Source organism: Apis laboriosa, unplaced genomic scaffold, assembly GCF_014066325.1.
Source record: "Apis laboriosa isolate Shangri-la unplaced genomic scaffold, ASM1406632v1 scaffold33_cov142, whole genome shotgun sequence".
NCBI classification, from domain to species: Eukaryota; Metazoa; Arthropoda; class Insecta; order Hymenoptera; family Apidae; genus Apis; species Apis laboriosa.
Window position 1 is genome coordinate 366975 of NW_025222887.1, and position 21512 is coordinate 388486.

At 17.7% G+C, this 21512-nt stretch overlaps 4 protein-coding genes across 12 annotated transcripts; 2 read left to right on the forward strand and 2 right to left on the reverse strand.

Annotated features, from left to right (window-relative positions):
• Positions 1-1623: 1623 nt before the first annotated feature.
• On the reverse strand, positions 1624-6775 carry LOC122714569 (vacuole membrane protein 1-like). Of its 4 annotated transcripts, none has more exons than XM_043936013.1 (6): positions 6518-6775; positions 4417-4542; positions 3138-3479; positions 2414-2923; positions 2026-2295; positions 1624-1954 (listed from the first exon to the last, which is right to left on the reverse strand). In XM_043936013.1, the coding sequence occupies exons 3-6, from the start codon at positions 3456-3458 to the stop codon at positions 1823-1825; spliced, it is 1233 nt and encodes a 410-aa protein (XP_043791948.1). In that variant the 5' UTR covers positions 3459-3479; positions 4417-4542; positions 6518-6775; the 3' UTR covers positions 1624-1822. The 4 variants fall into 4 exon arrangements, with proteins under 4 accessions (XP_043791948.1, XP_043791947.1, XP_043791945.1 ...); XM_043936012.1 differs by having other exon boundaries at positions 4417-4552; XM_043936010.1 differs by having other exon boundaries at positions 4417-4620.
• A 580-nt stretch (positions 6776-7355) lies between these two features.
• Positions 7356-10797, forward strand: LOC122714580 (very-long-chain (3R)-3-hydroxyacyl-CoA dehydratase). Of its 6 annotated transcripts, none has more exons than XM_043936038.1 (5): positions 7356-7533; positions 7658-7738; positions 9664-9898; positions 9985-10089; positions 10161-10797. In XM_043936038.1, exons 1-5 carry the CDS (start codon positions 7471-7473, stop codon positions 10724-10726), a joined length of 1050 nt encoding a protein of 349 aa, XP_043791973.1. In that variant the 5' UTR covers positions 7356-7470; the 3' UTR covers positions 10727-10797. The 6 variants fall into 6 exon arrangements, with proteins under 6 accessions (XP_043791973.1, XP_043791972.1, XP_043791971.1 ...); XM_043936037.1 differs by having other exon boundaries at positions 7622-7738; positions 10161-10796; XM_043936036.1 differs by having other exon boundaries at positions 7356-7554; positions 7622-7738; positions 10161-10795.
• Positions 10798-12007: 1210 nt separating this feature from the next.
• Positions 12008-15707, forward strand: LOC122714563 (metaxin-1). The gene is made up of 6 exons (XM_043936000.1): positions 12008-12237; positions 13377-13627; positions 14338-14503; positions 14746-15123; positions 15304-15405; positions 15581-15707. The coding sequence occupies exons 1-5, from the start codon at positions 12115-12117 to the stop codon at positions 15343-15345; spliced, it is 960 nt and encodes a 319-aa protein (XP_043791935.1). The 5' UTR covers positions 12008-12114; the 3' UTR covers positions 15346-15405; positions 15581-15707.
• A 169-nt stretch (positions 15708-15876) lies between these two features.
• On the reverse strand, positions 15877-21146 carry LOC122714562 (vacuolar protein sorting-associated protein 45). The gene is made up of 8 exons (XM_043935999.1): positions 20897-21146; positions 20282-20480; positions 19351-19500; positions 18609-18988; positions 16766-17038; positions 16488-16652; positions 16186-16415; positions 15877-16075 (listed from the first exon to the last, which is right to left on the reverse strand). The coding sequence occupies exons 1-8, from the start codon at positions 20987-20989 to the stop codon at positions 15877-15879; spliced, it is 1689 nt and encodes a 562-aa protein (XP_043791934.1). The 5' UTR covers positions 20990-21146.
• Between the last annotated feature and the right edge of the window lie 366 nt (positions 21147-21512).

Sequence of the window (21512 nt, forward strand, 5' to 3'; positions counted from 1 at the left end):
TTTTACATCTTGATATTTACTTAAAATAAATTTAAATTTAATGCATATTATACATTTGTAGTTCTATTTAAATTAATTTCTTATTGTTTATTTTAATTTGCATGTATATAAAGAAATTAAATATATGCATCAATTTATATTATAAAATTATAATGATTAACAATTTGATTTAAAATGAAATGATTTTTCATGTTTTCATATAAAATTGAGCATTCCTTATTAATTATTAAATTAATAAAAATTGTTTATATTATTTATATTAATACTAATTTAATTTTTATGCATTTACAAATATATCTTAATAAATTCTTATATATATATATTTTTGTATTTATAATATTCTATTTTCAAAAAAATATCCTTGAATAATAGTCAATAGTAGTAGTCTTATTATATATTATATAATATAAATTACAAATTATTATTCACATATAGAATACAAACATATAAGTTTACACACATTATTTCTAAATATGTAATTTTTATAACGTTCCATTTTTATTCTTAATATTTTATTATATTTAAAATTATTATTTATTTAAAAAGAATATTTGTACTTATTTTTTCCATCAAAATATTTTAAAATAACTCTTTTATCAAGAATCATATACAATGATAAAATTATTTATATCATTGAAAATTATAAAATATAATATAAATAATTAATATCAATCAAATATGATGTATTAAAATAAATTATTTTATGAATATTTAACCAGGAAATTTAATTCTGTGAAATATTTTTAAAGTAATAAAAAGATTAAATTTTAAAAGATTTTAACTTTCATTTATATCTTTATCATTTTAGAAAAATTTTTAAATTGCAATTAATATTACATACATTTTGTAAATATAAATGCATTATAATGAAATATAGAAATGCATATAATTAAAAGATAAACGCCATTACACTCTTATGTAAAAAGCAAATAATTTCTATGAAATCACGAAAAATCACTTTAGTATTTATTAAAAGGCTATATATGCAAATAAAGATTTTAAGTTTGTTTTGTAAATAAATCATATAATTAACAATATGTATGTATATATGTATAACTTAAAAAAATATCTTAAGATTGATATTTTTCATAACTTTATATATAAAGAAAACAACAACAAGAAAAAAGAAATTATTTTAATCAATATTTAAACATAATTTATACTATTTATCTATCAAATTCAATAGATAATATTAAAGAGCATTAATAAAATGTATTTACTCAATTATTATGAATATCTAAAATAATTAAATTTTTGAGATTTTATAAAATAACATATATCCTAAACAGATTTGTGCCGTTTTTTTAACGCATTACATAATCATTAATATTATTAACATTATAAATTCTACAAAAACTTCTGAAATTAAAAATTATAATTTTAATAGCGAAAATAAAATATGCAAACTACGTATATATGTATAAAAATTTTTTCTAAAGTATATATATATGTATAATTCTAAATATATACATATATGTTATTGTAAAGATATTTTCAACATTTTTGAAATCCTAGAAAACTAAAATTTAAAAAAAAATTATATTTTTTTCATATTTCATTCTTCACAATTTATTTATATTGCAAAAGTGAAATTGTGCATTTAAAAATTCGACCACAATAATTATTATTAATGTTGTTATTATTATTATTTATTATTTATTATTATTATTATTATTATTATTATTATTATTATTATTATCATCACCATCATTATTATTAGTAGTAGTACCTTACTTAGACTGCACTGTAATAGCAACTTCACCTGTTTGTAATTTTATAATTGATTTGACATTTACATTATACATCCTATATTCATTGAATTTTAATCAGTACATCGTTTATTTCGCTTACGATGATAATTTCTTGCTAATTCATGAATAATTGTTACCAAAAAGTAACATACCATCAATATTACAAATTTGTCAAACAACCATGAAATTGTTGTTGCTCCATCCTAAAAACAAAGTAGAAATTTAAAAATATATGCATGCATTATTATATATAAAAAGATATTTAAGATCATACCATTGATGTCTTGTCATGCAACTTTTTTTTTTGTTCAATAAGGTATTTTTTCAATGGTTCTTGAAATTTAGAACCTATAAATGGTACAATTGCAAGCAATTTTATAAATTTATCTAGAAGTTCTTCATTAAAAGCTATAATCACTGCAAGTTGTTGAATATGCATTTTTATAATCGCCTTCCCTATAAGTGTAGCTCCAAAAAATGTCCAGAAAGGAATTAAATAATGACCACATGTCAAACCAGCAAGATCAAATAATGGATTAGGAATCTAAAAAATATTTTTTGTAAATATTAATTATAAAAAAATAATTTGAACATATATTTATTATTTGACTTTATATATTGATGATAATATATATATATATTTTAGGAAATAATTTACTTACTGAAGCACAGGCAAGGATTCCCCAAAATCCCGCTTTTTGTACAAAGTGTTTCATAGTCAATTTTAGCCGAATTAATAATGATATATTTTCACCATTTTCTAAAGCTTCTAAAGCTTCTAATTCTTTTAAATCTTCTTGATCAAATTCTTCTGTCCTATTATTTTGTCTACTGGTCCGAGCAGCTCTAGCCATAAAATATGGTGGTAGTTCACCAAGTGCAGTACCAGCACCCCAAAGCATAGCCTCTACCCGTACTTTTCTCATAATATTTAATATACCTGCTGTCCACATTGGATCAATTGTTGTGGGACATATTATTTGATCAGGATATGGTGGTTCAGGAAAATTAAGAGCACCGCATTCATATGCAGCCATAGTAACAGCTGCTATATGTGGTCCTAAATAGAGTACAAAAGTATGTAAACCTGTTCCAAGACCTACACTGGAAAGAACACCTAAACCTATCCAATATAACCACCAAATCACTTTTGTTTCCCATGCTTTTAATATCTGTAAATATAAAAATATTGTATCCTTTAAAGACAAACATTATGTAAAATAAAAACAAGAAGATACACAATTTCAACTTGCTTTTATATTTTCAACTTTAATTTTATATAATAATTAAATATAATTACATAAAAATTTATATCTCCCAATAATCTTATTTATATGTATATGTGTACAATCTTATTTGTATATATATTGATGTTTCAAAATTTACCTGTTGATGTGGACCAGAAATTCTGCTTAATATCAGAAATAATATTATTATTGAAATTATGCTCCATACTGTCTTTTTATAATGTAATGCCTTTTTTCCTAGTCTAACTATATTACTAAAAAGTTCCCGGAAAAAATAATTCAATGTAGTAATTGGATGTTGCCATAATGTTAAATGTTCAGAATCTACATATAATTCAGTATTCAAATTATTTAAATCTCCTGAAAATGGTGCAGGTTTTTTTTCTTCCACATTCTGTTGAGCACCATTAACAGGTTTTGAATCTTTCACACGTCGAATGGCAGTGGTATTTTCCAACATGATACTTCCTCACTGATTATTCTGAAAAAATTTTTAAAATTTTCATTTATTTAATAAGTAAAACAATAAAAAACATATATAATATGTTAAAAATAAATAGAATATATATAGTTATATCACATATGATGTTACAATAATAATCCTTATTATTCAATATTAATTTAATAAAACATTTTATCAATTGATGCACAATGTTAATAAATTTAAATTAATACAAAAATACAATTAATACAAAAATAAAAAATATCAAATTAATTAATATACAATAATCTAAAACAATATTATATTAAAACAATTATACATTTAAAAAAAATATAAGTAAGATATTGATAAAATATATTTTAAATATAAATTAAATAAAATTAATAACATTAAATCTAATTATATTAATGAATTTTAATAATAAAATTAATAAAAATGTTATTAACAATTTTTAATAGTCAATTAAATAATAAATAATATATAAAATAATAATGATTATTTTTTATAATTATTATCTTTATTATACATATATTTGTAATTGAATTTCATGTGTAAAAAATAAAAAATAATTTATAAAAAAATTATAAAAAATTATAAATAGAAGAATATATACTTAAAAAAGGAATTCTTATTATAAAATATAATTCTAAAAACTTCTTCACATAAATTAATTTCAACAAAAAAAACTTTTCATATAAAATCTTCATTGTATAATTTAAGAAGATTCTTTATAAGAACATTAAAATTGATATTTATACATAATATTAAAATTGATTTTTATTATTAATAGATTAGTATAATTATTTACTTATTACGATTCATATTATGTATATAATTTTTCCAAAACATTTATTATGTATAAGAAGTTAATTTAATTATATAATATTAGATTAATAATTTTACACATAAATTAAATATGATTTAAATTTTTTTTTTTAATAATAAACAGCATACTGTATATGAATACATTCTATACCATATTTGCTCTGTTTCCTGAAATTTGCAGGTGATGTTTTAGTAAGCCTTTAAATTGTTTGTGATAATTCATAAAAGTGGCATCATTGTAGAATTCATTAAGCTTCTGTTATCCATATAAAAAATTCTGTACAAAACTGGTAACAATTATATTGGAGATAATACTCATCTTTCGATCTACTTTCCTTTATAAAAAGCTGTTAAACTGTATCAATCATTTTACATCATTAATTACTAATACTGTTACTAATACTAGTACTGTTGTAAACATAAAAAATTTTAATAATCATTTCCATTCCAACATAAATTATTAATCATTTTTATAATATAAACTACAAATATTAATTTTAAAATAATAAAAATGTATTAAATATATATAGTGAATTCTGTAATTTGTGTCATATCATATAAAAAAAAATACATAATTTTAATAAATAAGTATGATTATATAATAAAACGATTTTTTTTATATCTATTATTTATTCTATTCTATTATCAAAAAATTAAATATATATTAAATATTTATTGAAATATTAAGTTACATGTTCTAAAACAACATAAACATATACTATATGAAATAAATGTAAATACAAATATGACACACTATAGATATGTATATATATTCAATATATATAATTATTTTTAATATTATTATTTTTTATTCAATATAAATAAAATTTATTTGACATTATATCATTTTGAAAAACAATTTAAATACAAACAATTATTTGCAATATACTTCATTTGCATATAATTTACATAGTAATAGAAATATAAATAACTATTTACAACTATTTACAATTATTATAAATTATAAATGATCTCAATGTTTTAGATATACTATAGTAGTATATAGTTTAGTTTATTTTTTAAATATATATTATAAGCCATATATACCATATAATTCACAAAATAACATGTATGTATAAATATCAAACAATGACATCATTATATTTATATAAAATAACATACTTACTTAAAATAAATTACAATAAAAAATATATATAAAAATATATATAATTTTTATATATATAAAATATATATATAAAAATATATATATACATATTTATAAAAATATTTATAAAAATATATATATATAAAATATATATATTATACTTATATCTAAAAATTGATAAAAATTATAAATATATATGCAATAAATTAAAATTATAATATAATTATAATGTAATGAATCACAAATATAATATTTTGAATTTTACTTATCATTAAATTTGTCATTAAAATAAATTGTCATTTAAAAAAAATAAATTATGCATAATAAAAAAAATAATTTGTCATTAAAATTGAAATAAATATAATATTTATTCAATTTGATAAAAGCTCTTCAAAAGTTTAATCCCATTTGACTTAAAAAAGTTGTTATTTTCATTTATATAGATCATCTTATACATTATTAATATATAAGAAAATATCTCAATATCTTCACATAACTTGAAATCAAAATATTATTATAATATTAAAATAATTTATTCCAAAATATATATTTATATATATTTAAAATATAAAAAAAATTAATTTTCAATAAAATAATTAAAAATATTTATTATTTTTTTTAATTATTTTATTTATTATTAATTTTTTTTTAATATCAAAACTGATTTTATGTTTTTTATCTATAACGGTTTATTGATTTTATAAATTATTTATATCTCAAATAATATATTTTTTTAAAAAATATACAAACAATATAATAAACAATTAAGATTTCTTCTAAATGTGTTTACAACCTAATTTAATATTAATTATTAATCTTATACTTCATTAAATTTATTTCATATCACATGTAGAATTTCGTTTTAACATTTTTTTTTAGAATATATAAAATTTTAATGTAAAAAACTGTGAGAATTATATTATTTAAAATCTCTAAAATATATATAATCAATAAATACATATCAATAAATCGCACGTGAAACTAAACCATGAAAACATATTTCAGTATTGAAAATTTATTTTATATAATATTATTTAAATAAATACGTGCAAAAAAAATATATTTTTAAAATACAATTCTTTTTAATGAAAAATTAAATACAATATAATATAATATAATAAGATAGAATAAATTATAATTGAATTACCTTTTAACCTTAAAATATGAATGTGACTAAGTGCTGAGTCAAAAGAAAATGTCTTATTCAAATCATCATAAAACATACATTTGAATAAAAAATTAATTGCTTTGTAGTATCTTAAACAATCGATAATTAGCATGTGCACTTAAAAAAGTTGATATTTTTAATCAATTTAATCAAATTGTCAATTCGACTACAGTAACACGTTTACATTTATATACATATAGAACTATAACCTATAGAACTTTCTATATATATTGATAAGTGTGAATACGTACAAACTACATCTATAAAAATGTCTTATCATTAGCTTGTTAAATAGTAAAGATATGCAAAGTTTTTCATTACATCATTAAAATTTATTCCCCTATATAATACTAACGATATATTTCATATTTTATATTTTATACATATATAATCAACTAGACATTAACCAATCAGCGTTCCTTCAAAAAATTACAAATATATAAATTTTATTAAATAAATAATTTTTAAATAAAATATAAGAATTTTTATCTTTTATATTTTATCTTAATAAAATAAAAAATATTTATACATAAATATAAAGTTCATAATAACTATAAAAATAAAAGTTCAAATTTAAGACAATAGAAAAACAATACTTATTTATGTTGGTATGAAATTAGTAAGTGATTTTAAAATTGAGGTATGCAGTTCTTGCATCTTTATATAGTTCAAGTTAAATATTAAATATTATTGACTGTTGATACTAACATTCGTTAGTATATATAATTTTCTTTATTTATATCAGTCAATTAACAATTTTATACATTTTATATATATATATATATATATATTTACAATAATCTATATATATATAATAATGAAGATTATTTGAAAGTTAAAATTATTAATTTTTTATTGGTTTAAAACGAATTATTAATTTATTATATAAATAAAAGTCAAAATTTATATTTATAAAAACATACAATGAAAAAATGGCTGATATTTTAACACCATTTGTATATTGGGCTCAAACAGAACATCAAATTACATTAAAGGTAGAATTGACTGATACTTGGGTATGTAATTTCTAGTATGTGCATTCTATTATTTATAGGTTTGTATAGATCAAACTATACTTTGTAGCGTGTTAAAGTTTCTATGAATGAAAACAAATTAAAGGTTACTGTTTATGGGCAAGGTGCTAGAGGTCTTAATAAATATGGATTTAGCTTGGATTTACATTCATCTATTAATGTTGAGGTAACATGTATATTGTTTAGATAAATTATATGATTATGATTTATATTAGTAACAGTCTAATATATAAATTTCACAAAAGCTATTACATTTTAGAAATGTTTCTCTGATTTCAATAAAATTAGTACATTAGTAGGTCCATGTATATAATAATTATAGTCATAATTACTATTCTAATCAATTAATAAAATATATGTAAAGTTTGAAAAAATTACAAGAACAATGTGTGTTGTAATGAAATAATAAAAGCATTTGATTTTCTATTTTTTATCCAAGATTTAAATTATAATATCAAATGTTAAAATGTTTGATATATGAATTATTTTCTATTCTTATTTATTTTACTTAAAAGTTCAATGCTCATGTCATTTTACAAATTTTATATGAGTTTTATTTATAATTGATTGGATCTATAATTAAGATTTTGATTATGATTATTATATATATATTTATGTTTTAAATTTTATTAAAACCATTGGATATTATTGAAGCAATCATTGTGAAAAATATATAAAGTTATTTAATGCATGTTTTAGTAAGTTTCATTATACTTTTTGTTCCAAATTTTTTTGTGCATTATTATTTATTTTATTTATAATAATATATAATTAGTAATATAAAAAACTTACAAATTCTAAAAAAGATAAAAGATTATTAAATATATTTCATATCAAGTTTTAACTTTTTTTATAAATATAAAAAAAATATAAATAAAAAAAATTAAGTTGTGAAATACATATAAAATCGGAATTATTATTGATTTCATTTTAAAAAATATTTTAAAAATAACCAAGATTCTATGTTCATTAAATGATGAGGCAAATTAGTATAATTAAATTAGGATTAAGAACTTCGATATTTTAAAAATAGTTTTTAAAATTATTTTAAAATTAGTATTTATCAGTTATGAAAAATTATAATAAAAACATAATAATATAATTTGGAATTTAAAAAAAATAAAATAAATTAGATAATAATATAACATAAAAATAAAAAAGTTGTGATAGATAAATGAATATTTTTTAATATATCCACAAATTTATTGATTAATTTAAATTTTAAATATTATATGAATAATATTTTTGAAATTAATATTATATGAATAATATTTTTGAATTTTTGAAATATAAAATATATAGGTATATTAATTGTTGGATTTAGTTTTCATTTTTCTTTGTTTATTTTGATTTATGAAATCATTTTTTAAAATTTTAGATCATTTGAATTAAAATATTAAAATGTTTGTTAACAATAGAGTTCCTTTAGGATTCATGCCCATAAATATACCTGTAATTTAATTATTTATTTATTTATTTCTGTTATTAATCACTATGAATTTACGATATTTTATATCAAAATATATAGTATACAAAATATATCACATTTATTTATAGTTGTAATTTATTATAAAAAAAATTAATATAACATTTCAATGTTTTACCATTTAAAAAGTTTATAATCATCATTATCATTATCACAATTATTAAAAATTCATTTTCATATTTCTTTAATTATACAAAAATTATATCAATTATACAAAATAATATCAAATATTTGAAATAAATATTATTAAATTCAATAAAATCTAACTAAATAATGAAAATATGAAAATAAAGAAAAAATTAATATATCATCCTAAAAAAAAAAGAAATGATAGATTTTCATTTCATTTAATTTAAGAAATAATGAAATTTTAGATATCTGCAATAAATTTTAAATAAAAAATAGTTCATATCGCTTTATTTTATGATTTATTTTCTTCTAAGAATTAAAGTTAAATATTAAATATTATAAATTTAATATTAAATATTAAAATTTACTAAATATAATTATTATTATTTTTTTTTAATTTGTTTATTTTTACTTTTTAATAAAAATAGAACATTTTTTATATTTTAAATATAAATAATACAAATAAATTATTATAGGAAAGTAATTATAAAGTAACAGCTCGTCAAGTTGACTTTATATTGGGAAAAAAATGTCCTGCTTGGTGGCCAAGATTAACCAGTCAACCACAAAAACCATCATGGTTAAAAATTGATTTTGATAAATGGACAAGCGAAGATTTAGATGATAATGAAGAAGAAAAGAGAGATGTATGTAATGATTATCCTGACATGTATGATAAACTTCATAAAGAAGAGTTTGGTTATAGAAAAGGTATGATTTATTATAAAATGATTTAATACATAAATATATAATAAAATAAATTTTAATACTAATTTATAATTATTTATTTTATACAGAAGATTTCAAAAAAGTATATCTAATTATTTATAATCTTTGTCAATTTGTTGGTTTTATATATATCCTTACTGTAATAGGAATTATGTATTCACGAGATGGGCCAGGTTAGTAGTTGTATCTACTTATTTTAAATTTCATAATTTCTAAAGTGATATATCTCATTATTGAATTGTAGCTTCTATGAAAGAAACATATATAGCTGTTGGAAATGCAATGAAATTCATACAACTTATACAATTCTTAGAAGTTATGCATGCATTATTTGATTATACTAAAAGTAGTACACTTGTAACATTTATACAAGTTGGAGGCAGAGCATTTATTTTATTTACTATGATTGAAGCTGAACCACGTATGCAAACAAAACCAGTTATTTTTTATCTTTTTCTTATTTGGAGTACAGTGGAAATAGTGAGATATCCTTATTACATCACACAGTTACTTAAAATAGAAATTTCATTTTTAAAATGGTTAAGATATACAATATGGATGCCTTTATATCCATTAGGTTTTCTTTGTGAAGGAATTATAATATTAAGAAATATTCCCTATTTTGAAGAGACACAAAAATTTACTATCTCTTTACCAAATTCCTGGAATTTTGCATTTCATTTCCCATCATTTTTAAAGATATATTTACTGATATTTTGTTTACCTTTTATGTATATGCTAATGTCTCGTATGAATCAAATACGTTATAAAAAGCTAGGCAAATCTAAGTTGAAAAAAAAATACTTATGATGTAATAAATAATATCAAAACTAAAACTATTAGGAAATTCAATTAATAATTTAATTATTAATGATACAATTTATCTTAGAATTAAAGTGAAATGAATAAACAAAAAACTATTATTATAAATATATTTATTTTGAATTTATATTTATATGTTAAGATTTTAAATTTATAAATTTTTTTTTTATTTAGAAAATGTGAAATATTTTATTTTTAATTTACATATTATCTATCTCTATAGCTATAAACATAATAATACAAGTAGAAATTTGATGTATATATAGTATATGATTTTGTAATTGATAAATAAACCAAATATTGATAAAAAATTAATTTTTATTTTCCATTTATTTCTAATTTATTAAATAGAATTCAACATCAGGGATTAAATGAAACATTAATCTTTGTAAATATATGTTATTTACTAATTTAAAAATTTTTTTTTAACTTTTTTCATTAATAGTTTATTAAAACTCACAAAAGTTTAATAGTAAAAACAAGTTTAAATAATTTTAAATATTTCAGCAATTTATATTTATTTAAAATAAGAATGAAAAACATCCTAAAAAATTGTATATATATATATATATATACATATATTTTTTAAACTTATATTTGAAATTTTTATAAAAAAAATTAAAATGAATATATTGAATCTTAAAATAAATTTATAAATTCATCAAATTTGTCTTATTTCAATCAAATTGTTTCACATAACCTATTACGAAATCACTTGTAATATTAAAAAATATCATAAACTGAAATAAATAATTTTTCGTAAGAAAATATATATAAGAAGATATATTCTTCGGTAAAATATCATTAATCTAAAATAATTTCTTTCTTGATGCATTATATTAATATAATGTAAAACTTGTTATATATTTATAATTTTTATATGTTATACCATAGTCAATACAAAAAAAAATATAAAAAAGTTTTAAAATACTACTAATAAATCTAAGTATAATAAATTAATATTTTTTAATTATATTAAATTCATATTTAATAATTAATAATTAATTATTAAATTAAAAATTTTTAATATAAATATAATCATATATTTTTTATAAATTTCAATCTTTAATTAAAGATATCTAATTCATAAATCACAATCAATATGTATAGTTATTATTACATTCATATAATATGTAAGTACACGTGTATATACATATATATATATATATATATATATATATAATATATAATACATATATAATAATATAAGTGAATAAAATCGTGGTAATACAAAATTTTTTTTTGAATTTAGCAATTTAATTTATTGATTACTTTCTCAGCTGAACACAAAACCATATATCCGGTTTAATAGCGAGAAAAATCTTTGTTTACTATATGGTGAAAAGTATCACGTGGGAGTATTGTATATTTAATGTATGAAAGAATTAAATGATACATTTTTTTTTTTATTTTTTGATAATATGGACATGTTTGAATTAAGTATTTGGAAAGGTGATTGGGGTTTACCATCAGTTGACACGGAATGTTTACAGGTTTTGGTATGTAATTTATATAGGTTATATTTTTAATAATTTATTGACATAGGCATTATTGAATGCTTTGATTATTTTTAAATTTTGTAAAAATAAGAATAATAATAATTAGTTTATAAATATAAAATATAATTGTTTATTAATATTATGTAAAATAAAATATTTTTAATTGAATAATTTAATATTTATAAATAAATATATACATATATGTATATATGTAATCATGATATATTTAAATTTAATTTATTTTTAATTTTATAGCATTTAAAATAATTTTACATTTAATATATTTTTAATTAAGATTAATTTTCAACTTTAAATTTTCAATATTATAAATTTATGATAGCGTTATTTAAAATAAATATATTCTACGAAATAAATATTTATTATGTTTATATTTAAAAAAAATATATATATAAGATGAAAATTTAAAAGTTATAATAGTAATATATAAATATTATTATTGAAAAATTTTGAATAATGTATATAAGAATAATATACATGTTTGATATAACTTTTATAATATACTTTTTAATATCTTATAAATATTTTATATAAATAATTTATGTATTTAAATAAATTAATTGTTATAATATATTATAGAATCATATATATTTAAATAATAATTAAAAATAAAAGCTTTATAGTTATTATATTAATATTAGATAGAGTCATTAAAAATGTTTGATGAATATTTTGTATATGATAAATCCTAAAACATAGCATATAAGTATTATAAAAATTTTTATATCTCCATAAGAAATTATATAAATTGCATATTATGAAAAAAATTAGAAATCAATTAATTAATCAGAATAATTCAAAAGATTTTATATAATTTTATATAATTAAATTTCATACATTTTATATATTTTTAATTAATATTAATATATTTTTTTTAATTAACCATGGTCTATTTATTATTAAATCATAAAATTATAGGTAAAAACGTAATTCATTAAAATTACTTTATAATATATATATCACAACTTAAAAAGAAAATTATTATAATTCTAATTTCAAATTAATAAATTAATATTATTATTAGTATTAATTTTGTGAATTTAAATATTTTGATATTAACTAAGCAAATAAGATAATTAGTAAGTTAATTAACATTAGTTAATACTTTACATTTTTCCTAGGTTTATGCCAAATTCAATGGTATACCTTTGAAAATCAATTCAGCTGGTAATCCATTCACAACACCCAATGGCAGTTTACCTGTATTAAAAACTAGAAATGGAACATTCAATGCAGTCAAAGATATAATAGAATTTTTCAGAAAAGAACGTTATAATACAGAATACGAATTAAGTCGAAAACAATGTGCAAAGGTTATGGCTTATGGTACAATGTTAAAAGAAAAATTATTTCCGGCATTACAGTTCATTTGGTATGTATATTATATAATGTTTTTTATAATATTTATTTATTAATTATAATTACTTATTTATTAATTATTACAATTTATTTATTTATTAATATACATGCACTTCTTATAAGCAGTTAACATCACTCAATATATCAGATATTCGCTCTTGCGCACACGCACTTATCCTTCTATTCTATATTCTATTCTATTCTATACTTTTAGTTCAATTTTTTCCATAAAATAAAATATTTTAATACTTTATTTTATTAGCGAAATCGCTAATATAAATATAAAAAAAAAATATAGCATTTAATTTTAATTTTATTGTTCTTATTGAACATTATTGATGTTCCTTAACAATTCCTTAACAACATATGTTTTTTATGCCTATATTATTTTCATAAAAAATAATTAAGACTAATAATAATAGTAAATAATTAATAATTAAATAATGCGATATGTTTTTTTTTAAGAGAAATTGATTGTTTGATATTTAATTTATAATCAATAATAAAATTTTTTTAATTTTAATTTTTTTTATCTAAAATTTATTTAACATGATAATAAAATTTTTTTAGAATATTTATATATTATTGTTCCTAAAGTCATCATAATATATATTATCTAAAAGAATAATTAATTATAATTTTGTTAATATATAAATCAATATGTAAATTTTGATTTTTGTTTACATAATATTAAAATTGAAATTAAAATATTAATTTTTTTAGGTGGATAGATGAAAAAAATGTAAACGAATTAATAAGACCATGGTATTGTAAAGCATTGCCTTTTCCATTTAATTTTTATTATCCAGGAAAATTCGAACGACAAGCTCATAATATGTTTGTAACTTTATATCCATTAGAAGATAATATAACTGCTATAGAAAATAAGGTAATGATAGAATATTGATTTTTTGAAAATATTTTAATTTCAATTTATTTTTTTTATTAATTTTTTATTTATTTTATAATAATATAAATATATTCAACATAGTAAGATCAATAAAATTAATCAATCTGAAAACTATGTACTTATAAATATTTTTTATTTTTTAAATTTTAATAATAAATATAAATAAGTAAATATTTATAATAAATAATATATTTTAATAATAAATAATATATGGAATGTAGGTCTACTCCGAAGCGCAAAAATGTTTGACATTATTATCTACAAGTCTTGGAGATTCACAATATTTTTTGGGTCAAAAACCTACAATATTAGATGCTATTGTATATTCTTATTTGGCACCTTTGCTCAAAGCTCCTTTACCAAATCCAGCACTTCAAAATCATTTAAAAGCATGTACAAATTTAGTAACATTCATTTCACGCATATCAGAAAAATATTTTGCAAATGAATGTTGTGAATATAAAGCCAAAGAAAATGCTCAAAATATAAAAAAATACTCACAGAATGAGTTTCCTAATAAAAGACGTAACCAACTTCTTGCTGGTTTATTCACTACTTTGGTAATGGCAACTTACATATTTTCAACTGGAATATTAGAGGTAAACTTTTTTCAATTAATTATTTACAATTTAATTAATATTATTTTTGTCAAATAAATAGCATTAGAATGAAATATTAATCAAAATAAAATCAAATATTATTTTATTTAAAAATTATTTAATACATACAGCATTTATTAAAAATAAATTTAATTTATTTTATTATGAAAATTATTTTAGAAATGGAAGCTGGTAAGAATTCCTCTGAGACATAGGAGATAAATAAATCAAGACTTTTTTATTCAACTATGGATTTATGTTTGAGATAAGAAGAAATTACAAGTATGTAAAAAAAATAGTATTTTATATTTTTTATTATTTAATCTTATTATATTTATACAATTAGATGTAAAAAATCAGAGACATTTTCTCCAGCAGAATATTTTATATTTACATTATAATTATATATAAATCATGATCAATATATAAAGATTAAAATTATAAATATTTGTTAAAGGTATCAGTAAAGGATAGTCAAATTCCAGATGTATTTACAGAAGTTATATCTATCAATGACAAATAACATAAAAACATTACAAAAATAAAAATCGTTCAAATGAAAATTACTACATTGAAAAGATAAGTTTTATTTAACATTAATATAATTTTTTATTTTTTGTTACTACAATTTTCTTTTAATATTATTACCAATAGAGTGTAATTATTATTAAATATTATATGTAACAATTCAAACTAATTCCAAGTTGTAGAAATAAATATAAATATTTAAAGCAAAAATATATATATAATAATTCAATTGTTATTAATTTTGTATTTTAATAAAATGCCTGATGTAGCTTGTTGAATTTCCTCAAGAAAGCTTGCAGAATTATGGATAATAGTACCACCTAAAATAATTTTTATTCCAGGATTTTGTTTATTTAAATTATAAACAGTTAAACTTTCTTCATATGTTGTTCCTCCAATCATAAAAACAATAATATCTTGTGGTCTAAAATAAATAAATATATATATTTTAATGTATATATATATATATATATATATATATTAAAAATATATTTTCTATTTTTAATTTAAATAAAACAATATATTACAATTTACCTTTTTGACATCACTGTATTTCCAAGATATGGAAATGTTTGTAAACTTAATTTTCCTTTTATTAAGTCTTCGAGAGTTTCATTTAATAAGGGAGTATGTTGGGTATAAATATTATCTACTCCACTTAAACCTTTGAATAATTTTTTAGTAATCTTAGCTACTGATTCTCGATCAAATAAATTACTCTGTCTTGCATTAATTCCACTATACTCTAATATGCTATATATAAGCTAAATCATAATCTTGGAATTATTAATCTTGAAACTTATATCAAATATACAATCAAAATAATTTTTATATACCTTAATATATTTTTCTGAAACAGCTCTGCTCTTTAATAAATTCAATAAACCATTAATATCATTATTTGTATATTTTTCGTAATGAAGTGCATAAAGCATGACTAATCTTACAGCATCAATATCTCGTATTTGTTGATTATTAATAAGTTCCTTTATTTTTTGCAACTTTAATAATAAAGAAAAAATATAATTTATTATTAAATAACATTGAAAACATAATAGTGACAAATAATTATTTGTTTTTTATTTTTTAACATAATTTGTTAAATTTACTACACCTGCATAGAATGGTCACTTTGACAACTAAGTTCTTGTTCTAATTCTGATACTTGCAGCAAATGATGTCTTTCAACAAGTGAAGAAAGTTCTCCAACTACCGTAACATGTTTTGAAACAGTGCCTGATAACTTTTTAAATAATGGATAGGTTTCTACAAAATTTTTCATATCAGCTATACTTTCTACTTTTTGATGTTTCTTGGCTTTTTTTTGAAATTCATCCATCAGTTCTTTTATAGTTTGTCCAATTTCTCCAAAGTTCAGATATAAATTCTATTCAAACACATTCTTGTTTTAAAAATGAAAGAGATAAAAAATTATATTTATAGTGGCTCATATTGAAAATCATCCACTATTCTTGTTTACTTATATGTCTCTATAAAATCCACTAAACATAAATAAAATATGTTTATAATCAATATAGAAATACTTTAATCTGATTATTATAAAATGACTTAGAAATATAAAATTTTATAGAATAATAATAAAAGAACAATATACAGGATGATTCATACAAGTAAATTTTATATATATATATATTTTTTTGATTAAAAAATTAGAAAAAAATATCAAATTAAATGAATGATTCAAAATTTATATATTATATAAATCAATGATTATTTTTTTTTTTTTATAAATACTATAACAAAATGGAAAACCATTTATACATCTTTAAAAGCATTTTTTTCTAAATATCTTAAACTAATTTTTCAATCATGTTAATTTTTTTTATATAGAATAATAAGAAAATTCAACATATACAAAAAAAGAAGAAAATATCTAATCTATTTTTAAAAATATTGTGCAACTATAAATATAGATAGATTATGTTTGAAAAAAAAATATAATCATGAATATTCCATTTTGAGTTATTTATGTTTTTTTTTATATTTTTTTGAATTTCAACTAAAAAAAAGAGATATGATTTATTACATGAATACTACATGAATCACCGTGTAATATATAAAAATATATAAAAATACATAAGAAATTACATGTAAGGTCACACTAAGAGTCGTCCATTTGTTTTATTTATAAAATTTAAATATTAATCTGAAGTTTATAAAATATAAAATATAAAATAATATATAATATAAAACTTAATATTTTGTAAAATATAATGTATTATTTTTTACAATTATTAATTTATTATATATTAATTTTACAAGATTTTATATTTACTAGAAATATTATTGAAATATTTTTTATATCTCACTTATGTTTAATTCTAATTTATACTTCATATTATGAATCTATAATTTATATCTAATATATAATTATATTAATTATATATATATTTATATATATAATAATTATATATTATATATATTATATATATAATAATTAATATATATATTTATATTCAAATCTGAAGAAATAAAGCTATCACCTTCCATGACCTTTGAGTAAATATATAAAATACACAAGGATTCTTTTATTACTATGATCTTGTACTTTGAATTATTTTCTTAATATTAAAATATATTTAAAATTTTTCAGCATTTTATTTTAAATTTTTTAAAAATATCTAAACATCTATTTATTTATGTTTTCTTTGATAAAATGTAAATTAATGATTCCTGTTATGCATTTTTATAAAATGATTAATCCATCATTTTTTCGAACTATATAGAAATAGAAATATAGATATAATATTTTTTTATACTTAATTCTAATTTTATATTCAATATTTAATTAGACCATTTTTTCAGAAGAAAAAATTCATACTTGTGTATTTTATGCAAATTTTAAGAAAATAAAGGTCATGGACGATTTTCAGTGTGAGCCAAAATATATAAAATACATATACATGGAAATAACATGATGATAAGTATACTCTTACATTTGCATAAAATTCATCATGTTCTGCACTAAGAACAACTTCTTTTAATTCCTTTGAAATACCTTTTACATGTGATAAATTAACACGATTATTGTTAATAGTTAATAATTCATGAACCATTGCTTGGTAAGTCCATTGATTTAATAAAGGTGTAACAGGGTCATCTCTTCTATCAAGTATTAATAAAACTGGTGTGGAATCTTGTCTGAATTCAAATGAATTTGATTCTTTACTTAGTACTTCACGAATTTTTTCTGCTAATCTTTTTGCCATTTCAGAACTGTTTTGATATCGTATATAGGGGCATCTTTTAATTGACAATAATACTGAAATTAAGCCTAAGACAGTTCTATGTAGATGTATTGGATTCCATAACAAACCTTAATATAACATAATAAAAAAACAAAAAATATTATTATTTATATCTAAATTATTTATTGAATATATTATCGAATTAATGCTCTAATTTGAAACAACTTGAGCCATAAAAAATTAATTATAAATGTAAAATATTTTTCTATATAAAATTTTTTTGAATATTTTGAAATATTTTTGAATATAGGAAATGCAATGAAATAAGAAGCATGAGGATAAGAAACACGAAGAAAAATTAGCAGCATGAACTAGGACTTTTTTCATTTACATTACATAATAAAAATAGACAACATTATTAAAAATACATATACACATATTTATAAACTTTTCAATTAAATAAATAAATCATTAATATAAAATTTATTACCTTGTGAACATGCATTAATTCCAAATGAAAATAAATGAGGACTAATTGCTAAATAATCTGCATAATATTCATGAATTTCTCTTACTACTTCTTGTTCATCACTTTCTGCCAAAAGCTTAATATCAGCTTTTGCAATGATATTACTGAAATCTAAATAATAATAAATAATAAAATATAATAAGTTGAATAGAATAGAATATATTGTTTGTTTATAATATATTATTATATAAATATTTAACAATATAAAAATTTATTTATATATTATTTATATATTATTATATTATTATTTATAAATTAATTAATAAAAAAATTAATATAATTTTTTTAATAATAAAAGTTAATTCAAGGATATTGTATTATTGAATTTGTTTTTCTATCAGAAATAAAATAGTATTAAAAAATAAAAAAAGATTAACATTGAAGAAAACTCAAGATATCTTAAAAAAAAAAAGGAAATAAAAAAATCAAATTGTATTCATTCGATGCACTTAAAATGCAACCTAATCCATTAAAATATTTTTTGATTTAATTAATAAGTTATTCTAGATAGTTTTAGATTTTATTATATATTCTTTTAAAAAAAGAAAAAGGAAAAGTAACAAAACTTATTAACTTAATTTATTAATTTTATAAAATTAATTTTACAAAACCTTTAGTGCATATTTTTTGATTGCCAGATTTTTATAAATATATTATAATACAATATAATATAATATGTATTATATTACAAATTAATTCAAAAATATTAAAGAAGAAAAAAGTCCTCTAGTAATTTAGAAACAAATAATTTTTGTACCAATATTTATTTCACTTTTATTTTTTGTCATAATATATAAACTGTGATGTTTTTTGATTACAATTTTATTGATTACAATTTTATATCTTAAAAATAAATAAATGAATATAAAAATAAAAAATATATTATACTTACAAATATAATATGTTCCATACTTAGGATATTTTAATTCATTACAAAGATATTCAACATTTTCTTTGGTTGGTCTTATAAAAACTATACATTTCAAATGTTTTAATCCTTCATTACGAACATTTGTATCAATTCTTTCAAATAAATAAACTTCTTTGAGGAATATTTCTGATTGACTATAAAGTAAACTTACTATACTTGTCTGAAAAAGATATATAAATTTTCCTTTAAATTTTGTATGTATATTGTATATATATATATATGCAATAATATTTAAATATTAATCTAAGAATAATTTGATATTATATTTATGATATAAAGATATTTATCCTATAGAAAAAGGAGTTCTATAAATATATTTATAGATATGTTATTATTTGTAAATATATTTATTAAAATATTATAAAATTCAATATATATAAAAAATACAATAAAAAATTTAATAAAATTTTTTAAATTTCAATAGATTATATTTTCATTTTCTACTTTTCATAATACTGATATAATGCATTTTATTTACATATATAAGTTAATAAATATATCAAAAATTTATAATTTTAATTGTTTTACATGATTATATTTTAGTTTTAAATATTATTTAAAATATGTTGTACTTACAGTCTGCTTATCCATCAAAAGAACTTTCATACCAGGACCACTTTCTTCTGTCATTCGAGTAACATAAAACTTTAAAGCAGTTATTAAATTCATTTTGTTGTTTTTATTTAATATTATATGATTAATTACATTTTATAAATTTAAAAATAATGTATAATTTTCATTTATTATAAAATATAGAAAACATATACTTTATAAATATAAACACTATTGTTCGCAAAATGTGTGTACTTTCGTACCTATACCATCCCTAATTCAGAAATGAACTATGTATACATTAATAAACTAATTTATTTAGTCATAAGTATAATAATAATATAGAGATACATACAGTAAAATTAAAAGATATAAGAAATATAGGGAATAAGTGCAATAATTGATTGGCTGATTCCATAATAAATATTAATTGTTTTTAAGATAAAAATATAGCTCATTTGTATAAAAATAAATAATCGAATTAAATCTAGCGTAATTTATAAATGTAACAATATAAATCAATTATCGACAATAATACCAACATTTCATCAACTAATAATTAAAATTTTAACTCTGTTATGTTATTTGATTGATTATTTCATAATATGATCTTATCAAAATTATTTATTTGTTATGATCT

Excerpts from the sequence above, each read along its gene's own strand:
- LOC122714563 (XM_043936000.1), top strand. The coding sequence starts at position 12,115 with ATGAAAGAATTAAATGATACATTTTTTTTTTTATTTTTTGATAATATG. Across the intron at positions 12,238-13,376 it reads CGGAATGTTTACAGGTTTTG|GTTTATGCCAAATTCAATGG; the intron begins GTATGTAATTTA and ends CATTTTTCCTAG. Across the intron at positions 15,124-15,303 it reads TTTCAACTGGAATATTAGAG|AAATGGAAGCTGGTAAGAAT; the intron begins GTAAACTTTTTT and ends AAATTATTTTAG.
- LOC122714562 (XM_043935999.1), bottom strand. The coding sequence starts at position 20,989 with ATGAATTTAATAACTGCTTTAAAGTTTTATGTTACTCGAATGACAGAA. Across the intron at positions 20,481-20,896 it reads TTTTGATGGATAAGCAGACT|ACAAGTATAGTAAGTTTACT; the intron begins GTAAGTACAACA and ends TATCTTTTTCAG. Across the intron at positions 16,416-16,487 it reads TTTCAGAAAAATATATTAAG|CTTATATATAGCATATTAGA; the intron begins GTATATAAAAAT and ends ATTATGATTTAG.
- LOC122714580 (XM_043936036.1), top strand. The coding sequence starts at position 7,471 with ATGGCTGATATTTTAACACCATTTGTATATTGGGCTCAAACAGAACAT. Across the intron at positions 7,739-9,663 it reads ATTCATCTATTAATGTTGAG|GAAAGTAATTATAAAGTAAC; the intron begins GTAACATGTATA and ends AAATTATTATAG. Across the intron at positions 9,899-9,984 it reads AGAGTTTGGTTATAGAAAAG|AAGATTTCAAAAAAGTATAT; the intron begins GTATGATTTATT and ends TATTTTATACAG.
- LOC122714569 (XM_043936013.1), bottom strand. The coding sequence starts at position 3,458 with ATGTTGGAAAATACCACTGCCATTCGACGTGTGAAAGATTCAAAACCT. Across the intron at positions 2,924-3,137 it reads TTTCTGGTCCACATCAACAG|ATATTAAAAGCATGGGAAAC; the intron begins GTAAATTTTGAA and ends TTATATTTACAG. Across the intron at positions 2,296-2,413 it reads GAATCCTTGCCTGTGCTTCA|ATTCCTAATCCATTATTTGA; the intron begins GTAAGTAAATTA and ends AATATTTTTTAG.